General features: G+C 52.4%; 1 protein-coding gene across 1 annotated transcript in view; it reads left to right on the forward strand.

Moving 5' to 3' along the window:
* The window catches only part of MAN1C1 (mannosidase alpha class 1C member 1), a 60,104-nt gene that overhangs the window by 11,734 nt on the left and 35,566 nt on the right, over window positions 1-12,804 (forward strand). The window contains exon 2 of the mRNA XM_054395303.1: window positions 9,929-10,025. Within this exon, the coding sequence (XP_054251278.1) occupies window positions 9,929-10,025 (97 nt within the window). The remainder of the gene's footprint in view (window positions 1-9,928; window positions 10,026-12,804) is intronic.

Raw genomic sequence — 12,804 nt, forward strand, 5'->3', positions numbered from 1 at the left:
CCCCTTTCTTTCATTTCTTCAGTCATCCCATCTGCTTATGACTGCTTTTGGGGCCCTAGAGCCATCCACATGTCAAAAGCAATTCACACTTTGCCAGTGCTGGGAGGGAAGAGGCAGATGAGAGATGTGTGGTCCTGAAAAGGAAAGAGCAAGCTGTGGATGCTGAGTGAACCCAGGGCCGTGCTAAGGTTCCCTTGCAGTGTGAAAGGACACCTTTGGCCTGTTCAGAGCTGTGATTTCCACATTTAAAAGCCTAGCAGAGACCTGCTCAATCTGTTTAGGTTGTCATCAGGCAGGATTTTTACCCCAGCCACTGTGTGAATCTGTTCAGTTCCTCCACCTGGCTCCCGGTGCTGCCATAGCAGCTCTGAGTCACTGCTGCTCCAAAGCATCTTCCTGTGTCCCAGGCTGAGAAATCTCTTCCTCACAAAAACAAATGTGGCTGGCTCTGAGGGTGGCCTTTTTTATCTGCAAATGCTTTGGAAATGCTTTTTTTGGGAGGCTGAACTGGAGCTCTTCAGCTGCTTACCTTGGGCTGCTGGATTCAGAACCCCACACAGGAGGACTCAGCCTGCATCAGAATTTCCACAGTCATGCTTCGTGGCTGTTCCTCTGGGTGAGGAAGGCTTTAGGGCAGCTCTGTGGGAGAGTCACAGACAGAAGCTCTGCTCTGTTCAGCCTTTCACTTCCATACCCTCAGAGTGTTCCTACCATGGTCCTTCACTCAAGGCTCAGGAGTCCACAGCTCTGCATCTTCTTCTCTCTTGCTCCTTTTCATAATCCATCTGGTTGACAACTGTGTCCCACAGGCTGTCAGACAGGCTAATAGGTCCTAGAGACACTTTTGGTTTGTTGGTTTGTTTTTCTTTTCCTTTTTATTAATTTCCTTGAAAAAGAAAAGCAAAGGTGTCCCCCACACTCTTGATTTGTTTTGTTTTCCTTCTTGCAGTATGCCCATTTTTGCTTACTTATCACTTACAGTTTCTTTCAGAGCTTCCCCTTGGGCTCTGGCTCTCCAGAAATGAGAATCCTGCCCAGATGGTGTCCTTAGGGGAAGGGAAAATGATTTACCTTGTCAGGGTGCAGGGCTGGGGAAAAAAACCCCAAACAAACAACTCAATCTTGTTTAGTTTCTTGTTTCCATCCACCTCTCAAGGTGGGGATACCATGGTGAGGAGCTGATGGACTCTGGCCTGGGTGTTGACCTGCTGCTTGTGCATAGAACCATAGAATAGTTGTCAGGGTTGGAAGGGACCTCAAGGCTCATCCAGTCCCAACCCCCTGCCATGGGCAGGGACACCTCACACCACATCAGGTTGCTCACAGCCACATCCAGCCTGGCCTTAAAAGCCTCCAGGGATGAGGCTTCCACCACCTCCCTGGACAACCTGTGCCAGTGTCTCAGCACCCTCCTGGAGAAGAGTTTCTTCCTCACGTCCAATCTGAACCTATCCATTTCTAGTTTTGCTCCATTTCCCCCCCCCCCCCCCATCACTCCCTGACACCCTACAAAGTCCCTCAGCAGCTTTCTTGTAGCCCCCTTCAGATCCTGGAAGGCCACAATAAGGTCTCCTCAGAGCCTTCTCTTCTCCAGACTGACCAACCCCAACTTTCTCAGACTGTGCTCATAGCAGGGGAGCTCCAGCCCTCTGCTCCTCCTGGTGGCATCCTTCACTTCAAATGCAGATCACTCCTAGGAGGGTTTGGAGTCTGTGTCATTAAGCATTTAGGAAGACCATGCTTGAAAGGCTGTAGCTGAAATGGAAGAGCCCTCCAGGCAGCCTGTAGGTTTGTCCAAAATCTTCAGAGCAAGGGGAATCCTCCTGCCTGATTCATGCTGCAGGCATAAAACTCAGGAGGACTCAGAGGTGACATTTGAAGAAGCACAATTACCAGGCAAGTAATTTTTTTTCCCCCCACACTTTCTCTCCTCAAAGCATGCTGGAATGAAATGGGAGTCCCTAAGAAAAGTCATTACCAGGCTGTCCAACCTGGAGTTAAAAAGGACTTGAAAATCCCAATGGCAGTGTCACACAGTGTGCTGCTTGCTTGCTGGGGCTGCCTGCCATCCTCTGTGCCTGCAGCCCCTGGCAGTGGCTGTGCAGAAAGAGCTGCAGCCTGCTTGACAGGCATCTCCTGCTGGGCAGCTTGGTTAGCCAGAGTAATCCTGGGGAGTGAACCACTGCACTAGGATGGGAGGGGAACCATTTGTGGCAGTGCTGGGGAAGGGTCTGCTGGATGTGGCCCTTTGTGTGTGTGAGCAGCTCCAGCTAGGGACTGGCACCACAGACACATCCAGCTTGGAAAAGACCCTTGGGATCACCAAGACCAGTGTGTGGCTCCTCCTTTTAGTCTGGAGAAGCTAGGGATTGGCACCACAGACACATCCAGGTCGGAAAAGACCCTTGGGATCACCAAGTCCAGTGTGTGGCTCCTCCTTTTAGTCTGGAGAAGACTGCTCTGCCCTGCTGAGACCCCAGCTGGAATATTGCATCCAGTTCTGGGCTTCCCAGTTCAGGAGGGACAGGGATCTGCTGGAGAGAGTCCAAGGGAGGGCTCCAAGGATGCTGAAGGACTGCAGCACTGCCTGGGGAGGAGAAACTGAGAACCCTGAGGGTGCTTAGTCTGGAGAGGAGAAGACTGAGAGGGATCTGATCAATGTCTGTCAATAGCTGAGGGCTGGGGGTCAGGAGGGAGGGGACAGGGACAGGGACAGGCTCTGCTCAGCTGCACCCTGGGGTAGGACAAGGGGCAATGGATGAAACTCCAGCACAGGAGATTCCATCTCAACATGAGGAGGAACTTCTGCACTGTGAGGAACAGGCTGCCCAGAGAGGTTGTGGAGTCTCTTTTCTCTGGAGCCTTTCCAGCCCCATCTGGCTGTGTTCCTGTGCTGGATTCTATGGCCCTGCTCTGACAGGGAAGTTGGACTCGATCTCTGGAGGTCCCTTCCAACCACCCCTAACACCCTGTGCTGCTGTGATCCTCACCAATTCTGTCATCAGTTAAGTAAATTCTCCTCCTCGTAAGGTTGGAGGAATGAGGTGAGATGAGCCCCAGCCAGCTGAGGTGGGAGATGGCTCTCAGCCCCTGCAAGCTCCCTTTGTGTTTTATTCCAAGGGGGAATCCAAGGTGGCTGCTGCAGAGCAGGCAGGTTAGCAGGTGTGGCTCTTGCCCTGCTGGAGCTCCTGTTGGGATCTGCTGGGTTTAACTGGGATCTTTAATTACCAACTGTAATTGCTGCAGGGTGGATTCTGCCTGCCGCTGGGTTGCTTGGTAACGTCTGCTGAAGCTCTTTCTCTTCCCCCACTTGCAGGCTTTTGAAACCCATCAAGACAAAGCCTGCAGATACTCAGGGCTGCCTAAATGGAACCTTTCAATCAGCTGGAGTTAACACATGGATTTGGGGGTTTTGGGTTTTTTTTTTTTGTTATTATTTCACTGTTATGTAAAAACCATTCCAGAGCACCACGTGCCCAGGAAGCAGCCTGGGAAGTTGCTCTGCTTTGCTGTTGGGGTTCTCAAAGCAGTTCTAGGCTGCTTCTGATGTTCTGCTGTGGTGTTGGGAGGGATATTTGCATCTCCATGCCAGCAGCAGCAACAGAGGAGAAAGGGAGACCTCAGAGCAGCCTTCCAGTGTTTGAATAAGGCTCCAGGAGAGCTGGAGAGGGACTTTTGGCAAAGGTGTGGAGTGACAGGATGAGAAGTGATGGCTTCAGACTGGCAGAAGCTGGATTGAGGTGAGACATTAGGAAGAAATTCTTCCCTTTGAGGGTGGTGAGGCTCTGGAACAAGCTGCTCAGAGGAGCTGTGGAGGCTCCAAGCTTGAAAATGTTGAAATCCATGGTTGCATCTTCAGAGCTCCCTTCCAGCCTCCACTATTCTGTGTGAATGGGAACAAAATATTTACAATTCTAATCACTGGTTGATTAATTAATTAATTGTTTCTTTTTTAACCTTCAAACCAGACATTTCTTAGCTTAGTGGTTAAACATTTGAAGGGTAGTTGAAGAAAGGAGGCTAAGGAGGCACAGAGTGGTTCTGTGAAAGATAATGGCTTTGTGTAATGTTCCTTGGAAGTTCTGCAAGGGAGGGGGAGTGGTTGGTATATTTAGATTTCATCTTTTAAGCATTTACTAATTATCCCAGCCTGGATGGATAAAACTAATCAAAGAGCAGCTTGGGAGTGCTCTGCACTTTGAAATCTTCCTTGGTAACAAAAGGAGGGCAAAAGATACTAGGGGGGATTTTTTTTTTCTTTCTTTATTTCATTCTCTCTCTTTTTTTTTTTTTTTTTTTTTCCATAGCTCTGCTTTTTGCAGGGAAATAAAGTCAGGGATCTGCAGTGGTTTAGTTATTGGATGGATTGAAGAGCGTCAGATTTGGGCATCTCTTCATGGAGTGTCTCTCTTGACAAGGAGAAACTGAGAGCCTGGAGAAGAGCAGCCCCAGAGGGGATCTGAGCAATGCTCAGCAAGAGATAAAGGGTGGAGGGCAAGAGGCTGGGGCCAGACTCTGCTCAGTGGTGCCCAGTGGCAAGGGGCACAAACTGGAACCCAGCAGGTTGCGTCTGAACAGGAGGAGAAACTTCTTTGGTGTGAGGATGCAGAGCCCTGGAGCAGGCTGCCCAGCACTGCAGGTTGTGGAGTCTCCTCCTCTGCAGAGCTTCCAAACCCCCCTGGCCACTGTGATCCTGGGCAGGCTGCTGTGGGTGCCCTGCTGGAGCCAGGGGGGTTGGACTGGGTGAGCTCCAGAGCTCCCTTCCACCCTCCACTGTGCTGGGATGCTGTGGCTCTCTGATGGCTTTACCTGGCCAGACAGAACTGATCCTGTCACAGCAGCTCCAAACTCTGTCCCCATCTCCCTTCTCCACCTCCTCAAGTACTGAAAGGTCACAGTAAGCTCTCCCCAGAGCCTTCTCTCCTCCAGGCTGAGCAACCTCAACTCCCTCAGCCTGTCCTTGTAGCAGACTTGCTCCTCAGTCCCTTTGGTTATTTATAGTTGATTTTAATATATAATCATCTAGCTGGGGGGGCTTGGGGGGGATAGAGCTGAACCTCTGAAAAGTGGAAAGAAAAAAAGTGAGGTAAAGCTGATAGAAAAGAAAGAGCAGTCTGACAAATTTGATTATAAATTTGGAAGGCTGTGCCATAAATCAGCTGAGAGCTGAGGTGATTAAGATTTCAGGGCCAAAGAGATAATTGTCTGTTAGGTGGCAGACAGTGGTGAGGGGGGGAGGGGAAAGAGGGGAAAAAAAACCCTGAAATTATGGCTCTATTCCCATCCTTTCTGTGGTTCTGGGGCCATTTCTCACCTCTCACATGGCAGGGTTGGGTAATGCTGACGTGCTGGGATCTGTCATGAGGAGCATGGCATAAAATACTCCCTTCTAGCCTTGGCCTCAGCAGACGGATTGCTGCTCAGTGACATCACACACTCTGGTGCCTTCTGCTCAGCTGCAAGTGCAAAGTGAGGGAAATTGGGTTAAACCCAAAGTGTTATTAGGTCTCCCCGGAGCCTCCTCTTCTCCAAGCTGGGCTTGTTCAGCCTGGAGAAGAGAAGGCTCCAGGGAGACCTAATAGCAGCCTTGCAGTACCTGAAGGGGGCTACAGGAAGGGTGGAGAGAGTCTGTTTGCAGAGGCCTGCAGGAGCAGGGGCAATGGCTTTGAGCTGGAGAAGAGCAGCTTTAGGGTGGATGTGAGGAACAAGTTCATTGCTATGAGGCTGCTGGAACACTGCAACAGGTTGCCCAGGGAGGTCCCTTCCCTGGAGGTGTTCAGGGTGAGGCTGGAGAGGGCTCTGGGCAGCCTGATCCAGTTGGGGAGGTCCCTGCTGAGTGCAGGGGCTTGGACTGGATGAGCTTTGGAGAGGTCCCTTGTGGCCCAGACCATTCCATGGTTCTATGACATTCCCTTTGTTGTGCTTCTCAGCTGCACATCCCCCTCCTGCTTCAGCCCAGCCCTTTGGTACCCCTGTCAGAGAGAGCTGCTGAGAGCTCCACCTCAGGTCCTCCCAAGTGCTGTGTAAATGTGGAGTCCCTGCTTTTAGAAACTTGATGAAGGCCTTTCAGTGGTTTGGAAGTGGAACTGCTAAATGTGGGTTGAGAAGGCAGCTGCAGAGAGTCAGGCTGGGCAGGATGCTGCAGATGCTTCTTGGCTTCTTAAACTTTTTTTTTTTTTCGTCCAATTGCTGCTGTTTTGGAGGCATCAATTAGGGAGAGGAAAGCTTGAGCTTGGAAGATGAAAGTCTGTGGGGAGGGACACCACCACCTTGTGAATCTTGCCTCTTGCCAGAGAGGGATTTTTAAAAGCAGTGAGGAGAAAATTGTGTTCACATAAAGGCAAAGTGACAACCCTGGAGAGGCAGCAAATCCAATCTCATCCATCCTCTGCCTGATGATCTTGCTTGGGGCAGAACAGCAAAGCAGAGTTTTTAGACACTGCAGCCAGCAGAGCTCAGCCCAAGAGATCAGTTTGTGGTGGAACTCCTTGCAAGGCTGTGACAAATGCAGCTGAAGTGGCTGAACAGGCAAATAAAGGCTGAACAGCTCTGCTACCCTGGAGGGCATTCAGCAGAGCCAGGGAGGTTCTCTGGCTCTGCCCTGCTGAGACCTCACCTGGAGTATTGCAGCCAGTTCTGGGGGGACAGGGATCTGCTGGAGAGAGTCCAAGGAAGGGCTATGAGGATGCTGAAGGGACTGGAGCACTGCCTGGGGAGGAGAAGCTGAGAGCCCTGGGGCTGTTTAGTCTGGAGAAGACTGAGAGGGATCTGATCAATGCCTATCAATATCTGAGGACTGGGGGTCAGGAGGGAGCTCTGCTCAGCTGCAGCCTGGGATGGGACAAGGGGCGAAGGATATGAACTGCAGCACAGGAGGTTGCACCTCAACATGAGGAGGAACTTCTGCACTGTGAAGGTGACAAAACCCTGGAGCAGGCTGCCCAGAGAGGTTGTGGAGTCTCCTCCTCTGCATTTCCCTTGTGGGATGGAAGTGGCTGTCAAAGGTGGCAGCACCCCAGAGCCACCTGTGCCAGCCTGGCAGAGATGGCTGAGGAGGGGATAAAAAAAGTTGAGGGCAGGAAATAACTTTAAATTTCCTCCTCAGCTGAGAAGGAGGCTGAGTGGGACTGACAGCTTTAGGAGGTTTATGCAACACAACAGAGTCATTGCCACATCCTCTCCCTGTCCAGGCTCTCCTATGTGCCAGCAGGGTGGGAGCCTCTCCCTCAGCTCTGCTGTAGAAGAGCAAGAGCTGAGCAGATTGCTTTGCTCTTTGGGTGCATCAGCCCTGCCACCTGGGCTGGGGAAGATGGAAACTCCACCCTGCCTGCAGTGAACCTCAGGGTCAGGCTCTGAGGCACAGAAACATTCCCTCAGCAGTGGCAGAGAGCATCCAGAGCTCCTCCAAGATCTGCCCTGAGAGGTTGGTGAAGGATGAGAGCTTCCCCTTGAGAATAATCCTGCTGCAGAAAAAGCTTTGGGGGGACCTCAGAGCTGCCTGCCAGTACCTGAAGGGATCCTGCAGGAAGGCTGCAGAGAGACTTTTCCTGAGGGTGTCTGAGACAGGCCAAGGGGGAATGGTTTGAAGCTGAGGCAGAGCAGGGTTAGACTGGAGCTGAGGAAGTAGTTCTTCAGTACCAGGGTGGTGAGACTCTGACACAGGCTGCCCAGGGAGGCTGTGGATGCCTCCTCCCTGGGGGTGTTCAGGGCCAGGCTGGATGAGGCCTTGAGCAGCTGAGTGTAGCTGAGAGGTGTCCCTGGGCATGGTGAGGAGGTTGGAGCAGATGAGCTCTGAGGTCCCTTCCAACCTGAGCCATTCTGTGAAACCCAGAGCTTAGGAGAGACCAAACTGACCCCCCCCCCCCAGGCTGTGTGACTGAGGCATCTTGGAGTGCATTTTGGAGGGTTTCTGTTTGGTTTTTCTCCTCCCTCTGGTCACTCCTCAGAGCAGAGTGCTCCAGTGACTAATTCATCCCACCCTGGGCTTTTAAAACCCCAAGCTGACTCAGTTTGTTTGTCCAACTTCCCTTCTCCCTGTGGTGTTGGGAGGCTGCTTGGTGTCAATCAGCTCAGCAATTGTTGATCCTGGTCCCTACCAGCAGCTCTCTGAATCTTCACTTTGGGAAGCTTGAGCAGGGCCAGAGCTGGTGAGGAGCCTTTTCCATGGGTGTTGTGCCCATTAAGGAGGCTGCTGCCAGAGGCTTGCAGTGTTGGGCTTGAGAAACACACAGCTGGAGGGAAGGACAAAAGGAACTCAGATAGGGGAGAGGAATTCCAGACCAAAGTAACCTGCAGATCCTGATCCTGAAACAGAGCTGGAAATGCTGTTGCAGGCACTAGGCAGAGGCACTCTGTGCAGGAGTGGTTTGGTTTCAGCTGTTGGTTTCTCTCCCATGCCTTGTTTGAGTGAAGGCTCTGAGCTTTGCTGAGTGGCAGAGGTGAATATCCTCCATTCTCTGAAGCTGTCTTCTTGTCCCTTTGTTATCTTTCCCTTTCTTTTTTTTTTTTTTTTTTTTGTACCAGGGATCAAATCAAAGGCTGTGCAGGTTGCTGTGATGCTCAGAGCCACGCTGCATGGATTATAAAAGGCAGCTTTTATTTAAGGCACTCCTTAGAAGCTGACAAGTCCTAGTCCCTCCTAGCTGAAGAGAGGCTACTCCTAGATTTGATTTTATTTGGTTTTTTTTTCCCTGCTGGCTGGAGCTGAAGGGGCAGGAGGACAGCAAAAGCTCTGTGTGTGTGTGTTGAAACTTGCACAAATGCTGCCTTGCATCCCTCAGGGGAAGGTTCACATGCTGAGCGCAGGCAGGACAGTTCAAATGTCCCAAAAGGAATTGTTTGAGTTGGAAAGGGTTGCTCAGAAATCACCCAGCCCATCTGCAGCACTCACTGAAGAGAGCACTTTGGGAGGTTGATAGGAAGAGAGCAAAATGCTCTGGATCTCCCGTCAGACTGGCAGGGAAGGCTGGGAGGGACCCAAGGATCCTCTGCTCCCAGCTTTCCAGGTGGTGGTGGAGCTGCAGTGAGCTGCCCCAGCAGCCTGCCCAGCTGAGCCTTCAGACTGCCCAGTGCAGGGCACTCCACTGCTGCCCTTGGGAGATGATTCCAGTGTCCAACTCTTCCCATGGTGAAACTCTTTCCCCTGGAGCCCAACAGGAATCCCCCCAGCAGGAGCTTGTCCCCATACCCCCTTGGCTTCTCCGTGGGACTCTCTCCATCCTCTTGGCAGCCACCCTTTCTGTCCTGGTGCATGGCAGTAAGGTCTGCCCTAAGCCTTCTCATCCCCAGGCTGCACACCTCCAGCTCCCTCAGCCTCTCCTCAGCCTTCCCCTCCATGAATGTTTTCTGTTCCCTGACAGGAAGCAAGTCCTTAAGCAGAGCTCTTCCTGAGCTCACCACATTGTGTAGCTCCATGGTGCTGCTGTGCCAAAGCTCTGTGTGTGCCTGCTGCAAGGTGGGCAGATGGTAGGTGGGTTTGCAGTTGGATTCAGCTTCATTATCACTACCACACAGAAATCTGCAAGCTCAGAGGGAGCCTCTCTCTGCTTGGGGATGTGGCAGCTTTGGCCTTAGGTTTGTAGCCTGTTTTGATTGCTGAAGTCTGGGTGCTCCATGAAAAAGGTCAGAAACTCAGGGCTGGGGACAGCTGCCCAAAACTCCCCCTTGGTTTGCACAGCCCAGGGGCAAAGTGGACTCTCAGTGGTGTTGGATCCTGCAGTGCCAGCCCCAGGCTGTGCCCCAGGAGTGCTGAGTCTGAGCCTTCAGCAGCCTCACTGCTACCTGCGGTGTGCAGGCGCTGTCGCCAGCGACCCGCTGGTTGCTGGGTGAATGGGAAGCTTCCAGTCCTTGCCACAGGGCCAAGCTCAGAACACTTGGGGATTTCTGTGCAGCACTTTGAATCTTTTTTTTTTTTTCCCTCTTTTCCCAGATGATGAAGTTTGCTTGGGATAACTACAGGCAGTATGCCCTGGGCAAGAACGAGCTGCGCCCCCTGACCCGGAACGGCCACATCGGCAACATGTTTGGTGAGTGCCCAGCCAGCAGTGCTGCCACCTCCCTGACCCTTTGGAAGGTCCCTGGGCACTGAGGTGTCTCTGACAGCTTTGATCTCTCTCAGTTTTTTGGTTCTTCTTTTTTTTTTTTTTTCCCCCTTTCAGTTGTTTTGATCTCTTCCCTCTTCCTGTTTTTATGAAGCACAACTTTCAGCACAGCTCCTCGGGGGGGGTCCCCTGCTCATAGCCCATTGCTGGGCATCTCTCATCTGGTCCCCCACCAGCCTGCATCACCTCTTCTGATGGCAGGGCTAGCACAGCTGTGTCTGAGAGCAGAGCTAACCCCAGCCTCTGTGTTGATTAAAACATGAAGCCAGCCCAGAGCTGAGAACATTGCTGTCTGCCTAAGGTTGTAGGCGTTGGGACCAAACTGAGCATTTCCTCTCTCTGCTTGCTCCACTCTTGAGCAAGATGTTGGAGTCCATGAAATATTGAGGGAAGGAATCAATATTAAAGGCTCTTTACATGCCATGTGCTTCCCAGCTTGGAGCATTTTACTCTTCAGCAGGTTTCCTGGTTTTTGTGTGAGCCACTTCCATCAGTTCCGTGCTGGTCCCCTGGTCCTTCCAGGGAAGGTTTGTTGGCTTTGGGGGGGTTTAGAAATTTCCTTTCTCCTCATTTGCAATCCAAGCACTTCCCTGCTCTGCTCACTCTGCCCTAGCCTGGCCTTGCCTGCACAGGTTGGGCCATGGGGGGGACCCCAGCAGAATCTGCTCTAGCAGCCCTCTCTCACCTCTCCTTGGAGGTTATTTGCTGCCTGGAGGTCTCCTACCTTCTTTCCACAGGAGTCTGTTTGGCAGCAGTTACCTGCCAGAGTTCCTCACCCACATGGGGGTGGAACAGAGTTCTTCAGTGGGCAGATGGTCTGTGAGCTTCATTTCCTCAGGGCAAAGGGACTGGACTGATCCAGTTTAAAGCAGCACTCCTGAGCTGCTTTGGCTCTCTCTGGTGGGTGTCCTAGTCCTGTTCCACATCAGGTTCATGACATGGCTCTGATCTTTCAGGCTCAGGATGTGGAGCCTCAGTAGCTTTGGGGAGTGGTGAGATGTGTGTGAAAAGTCCAAGCCTGAAGGTGGAAGTAGCATCCCATGGTCTTCCAGGATGCCCAGAGAGCAGCAGCCCTGTTTGGCCTCCAGGCTGCAGGGGCCCTGATGGAGGTGGCAGAGGAAGGCTTTGGCTTTTAGCTTAGCCACAGCACAGGGACAAACGTTGGTGTTCTGCTTGTGGTGCCACCACCAAGTCCTTTTATTGCCCTGGAGGGGACATTTGTCCCTTTAGTGCCTGCAGAAGCAGCAGGAGAGTGAACTCACATCTGGGTGTGCAACACTAAGTTGCTGTGATGGTTCCTGGGGTGTCTGGAGGGTGTCTGGAGGAAGCAGCTCTGCAGGCTTGCCCTGTGCTAGCCCAGGCAGTGCAGGACTCACCACTGCCCTTGCCCAGTTTCACTTTGTCAGGGGCAGTGATTTTGGGTTTGTTCCTCCTTCCCCTTCCCACACACCAAGCCCCAGCAGCTGCAGGAACTTCAGCACTTTGTAACTTTTCCATCCTGGGAAGCTTGTCAGAATCCCTCAAGGAGGGCATGGCTGCAGGCAGACCAAAATATTGAAAGCTTTTAGAGGCATTTCTCATGCTGAAGCACTCAGGTTTGTTTGTGGCAGGCCTGTGAGCACTCTCAAGGAAGCTGCTTTGGAGCACAAGAATCTGCAGGCAGCTGCAGGAAAGGAGCAGTGTGGAACATTTCAGCCTCTTGGTAGCTTTTGCCTCCTTCTAGCTGTGGCTGCTAAGGAACAGAAGCATCAGGCAGCCCTTGGCTGCAGCTCTCTGTGCACCTCTTGTCTTCAGAGAGTGAGGAATCAGGACAGGGCACTGCTTGCCTTCCTCACTGCTGCCCATTCCCCCTCCTGTCACGTCCTGCATCATCTGGTTGCATGCTGGAGATGCCAAGGAGGCAAACTGGGAGCTCTCCAGGCTGGAGGTGTCAATATGAAGCTGAGGTTTCTCTGTAGCTGCTTGCACATGGGAGGGAAGGAGGCTCCTTGGGGCTACTCCCAAGCATGTTCCTGTGCATGAGAAGCAATCAGGTTCTTGAGGGCTGAGACTTTCTCTCCTCCTGTGGATGTGGTGCTCACTTGTAGCCCAGCCTTCAGCTCAGCAGCCTGGGGGAAGCAGGGGAGCTGCTCTTTCTCAGATATTCTCTCTAATCAGAGTAGAAGATACAAAATAAACCTTCACCTCCTGCTCCTGCAGAGAATTCTGCTGCTCTTAGCCATGAGCAAGCAGCAGCCCTGCCTGAGGGCTGCCCTGCCAGCAGGAAGATCACAGGCAGAGACTCTCCTGTCTTCACCCAAGTCCATCTCCTTTCTCCTGTGCCTTGGAAGGTGACAGCTCACAGCTGGGGCAGTGTCAGCACAGTCCCCATGCAGCCAGTGCCCTGGGGGCAGCATTCCCACTCACTTTCTTCTTGGTCTTGTGATGGATGCCCTCCAGATGCTATTCTTAGGCCACCAGTTTGGCTGAGCCTCTCCCCTGCTCTTGGCCATGGCTTCTTTGTGCAGAAGTCTTCTGCTCTCAGGTCCTTTGTACTCAGAGCAGTGTGGGAGCCCTTTCCTTAGCCCCCTGAGCTGTGAGTCCCTCTGTGGTGCTTGTGCTGAGCTGTGCTCTGCTCATAGATCCATGCAATGGCTTGGGTTGGAAGGGACCTTAAAGCTCATCCAGTTCCAGCCCCCTGCAGGGACAGCTCCCACCAGCCCAG

This window comes from Indicator indicator, chromosome 33 (genome assembly GCF_027791375.1).
Source record: "Indicator indicator isolate 239-I01 chromosome 33, UM_Iind_1.1, whole genome shotgun sequence".
NCBI classification, from domain to species: Eukaryota; Metazoa; Chordata; class Aves; order Piciformes; family Indicatoridae; genus Indicator; species Indicator indicator.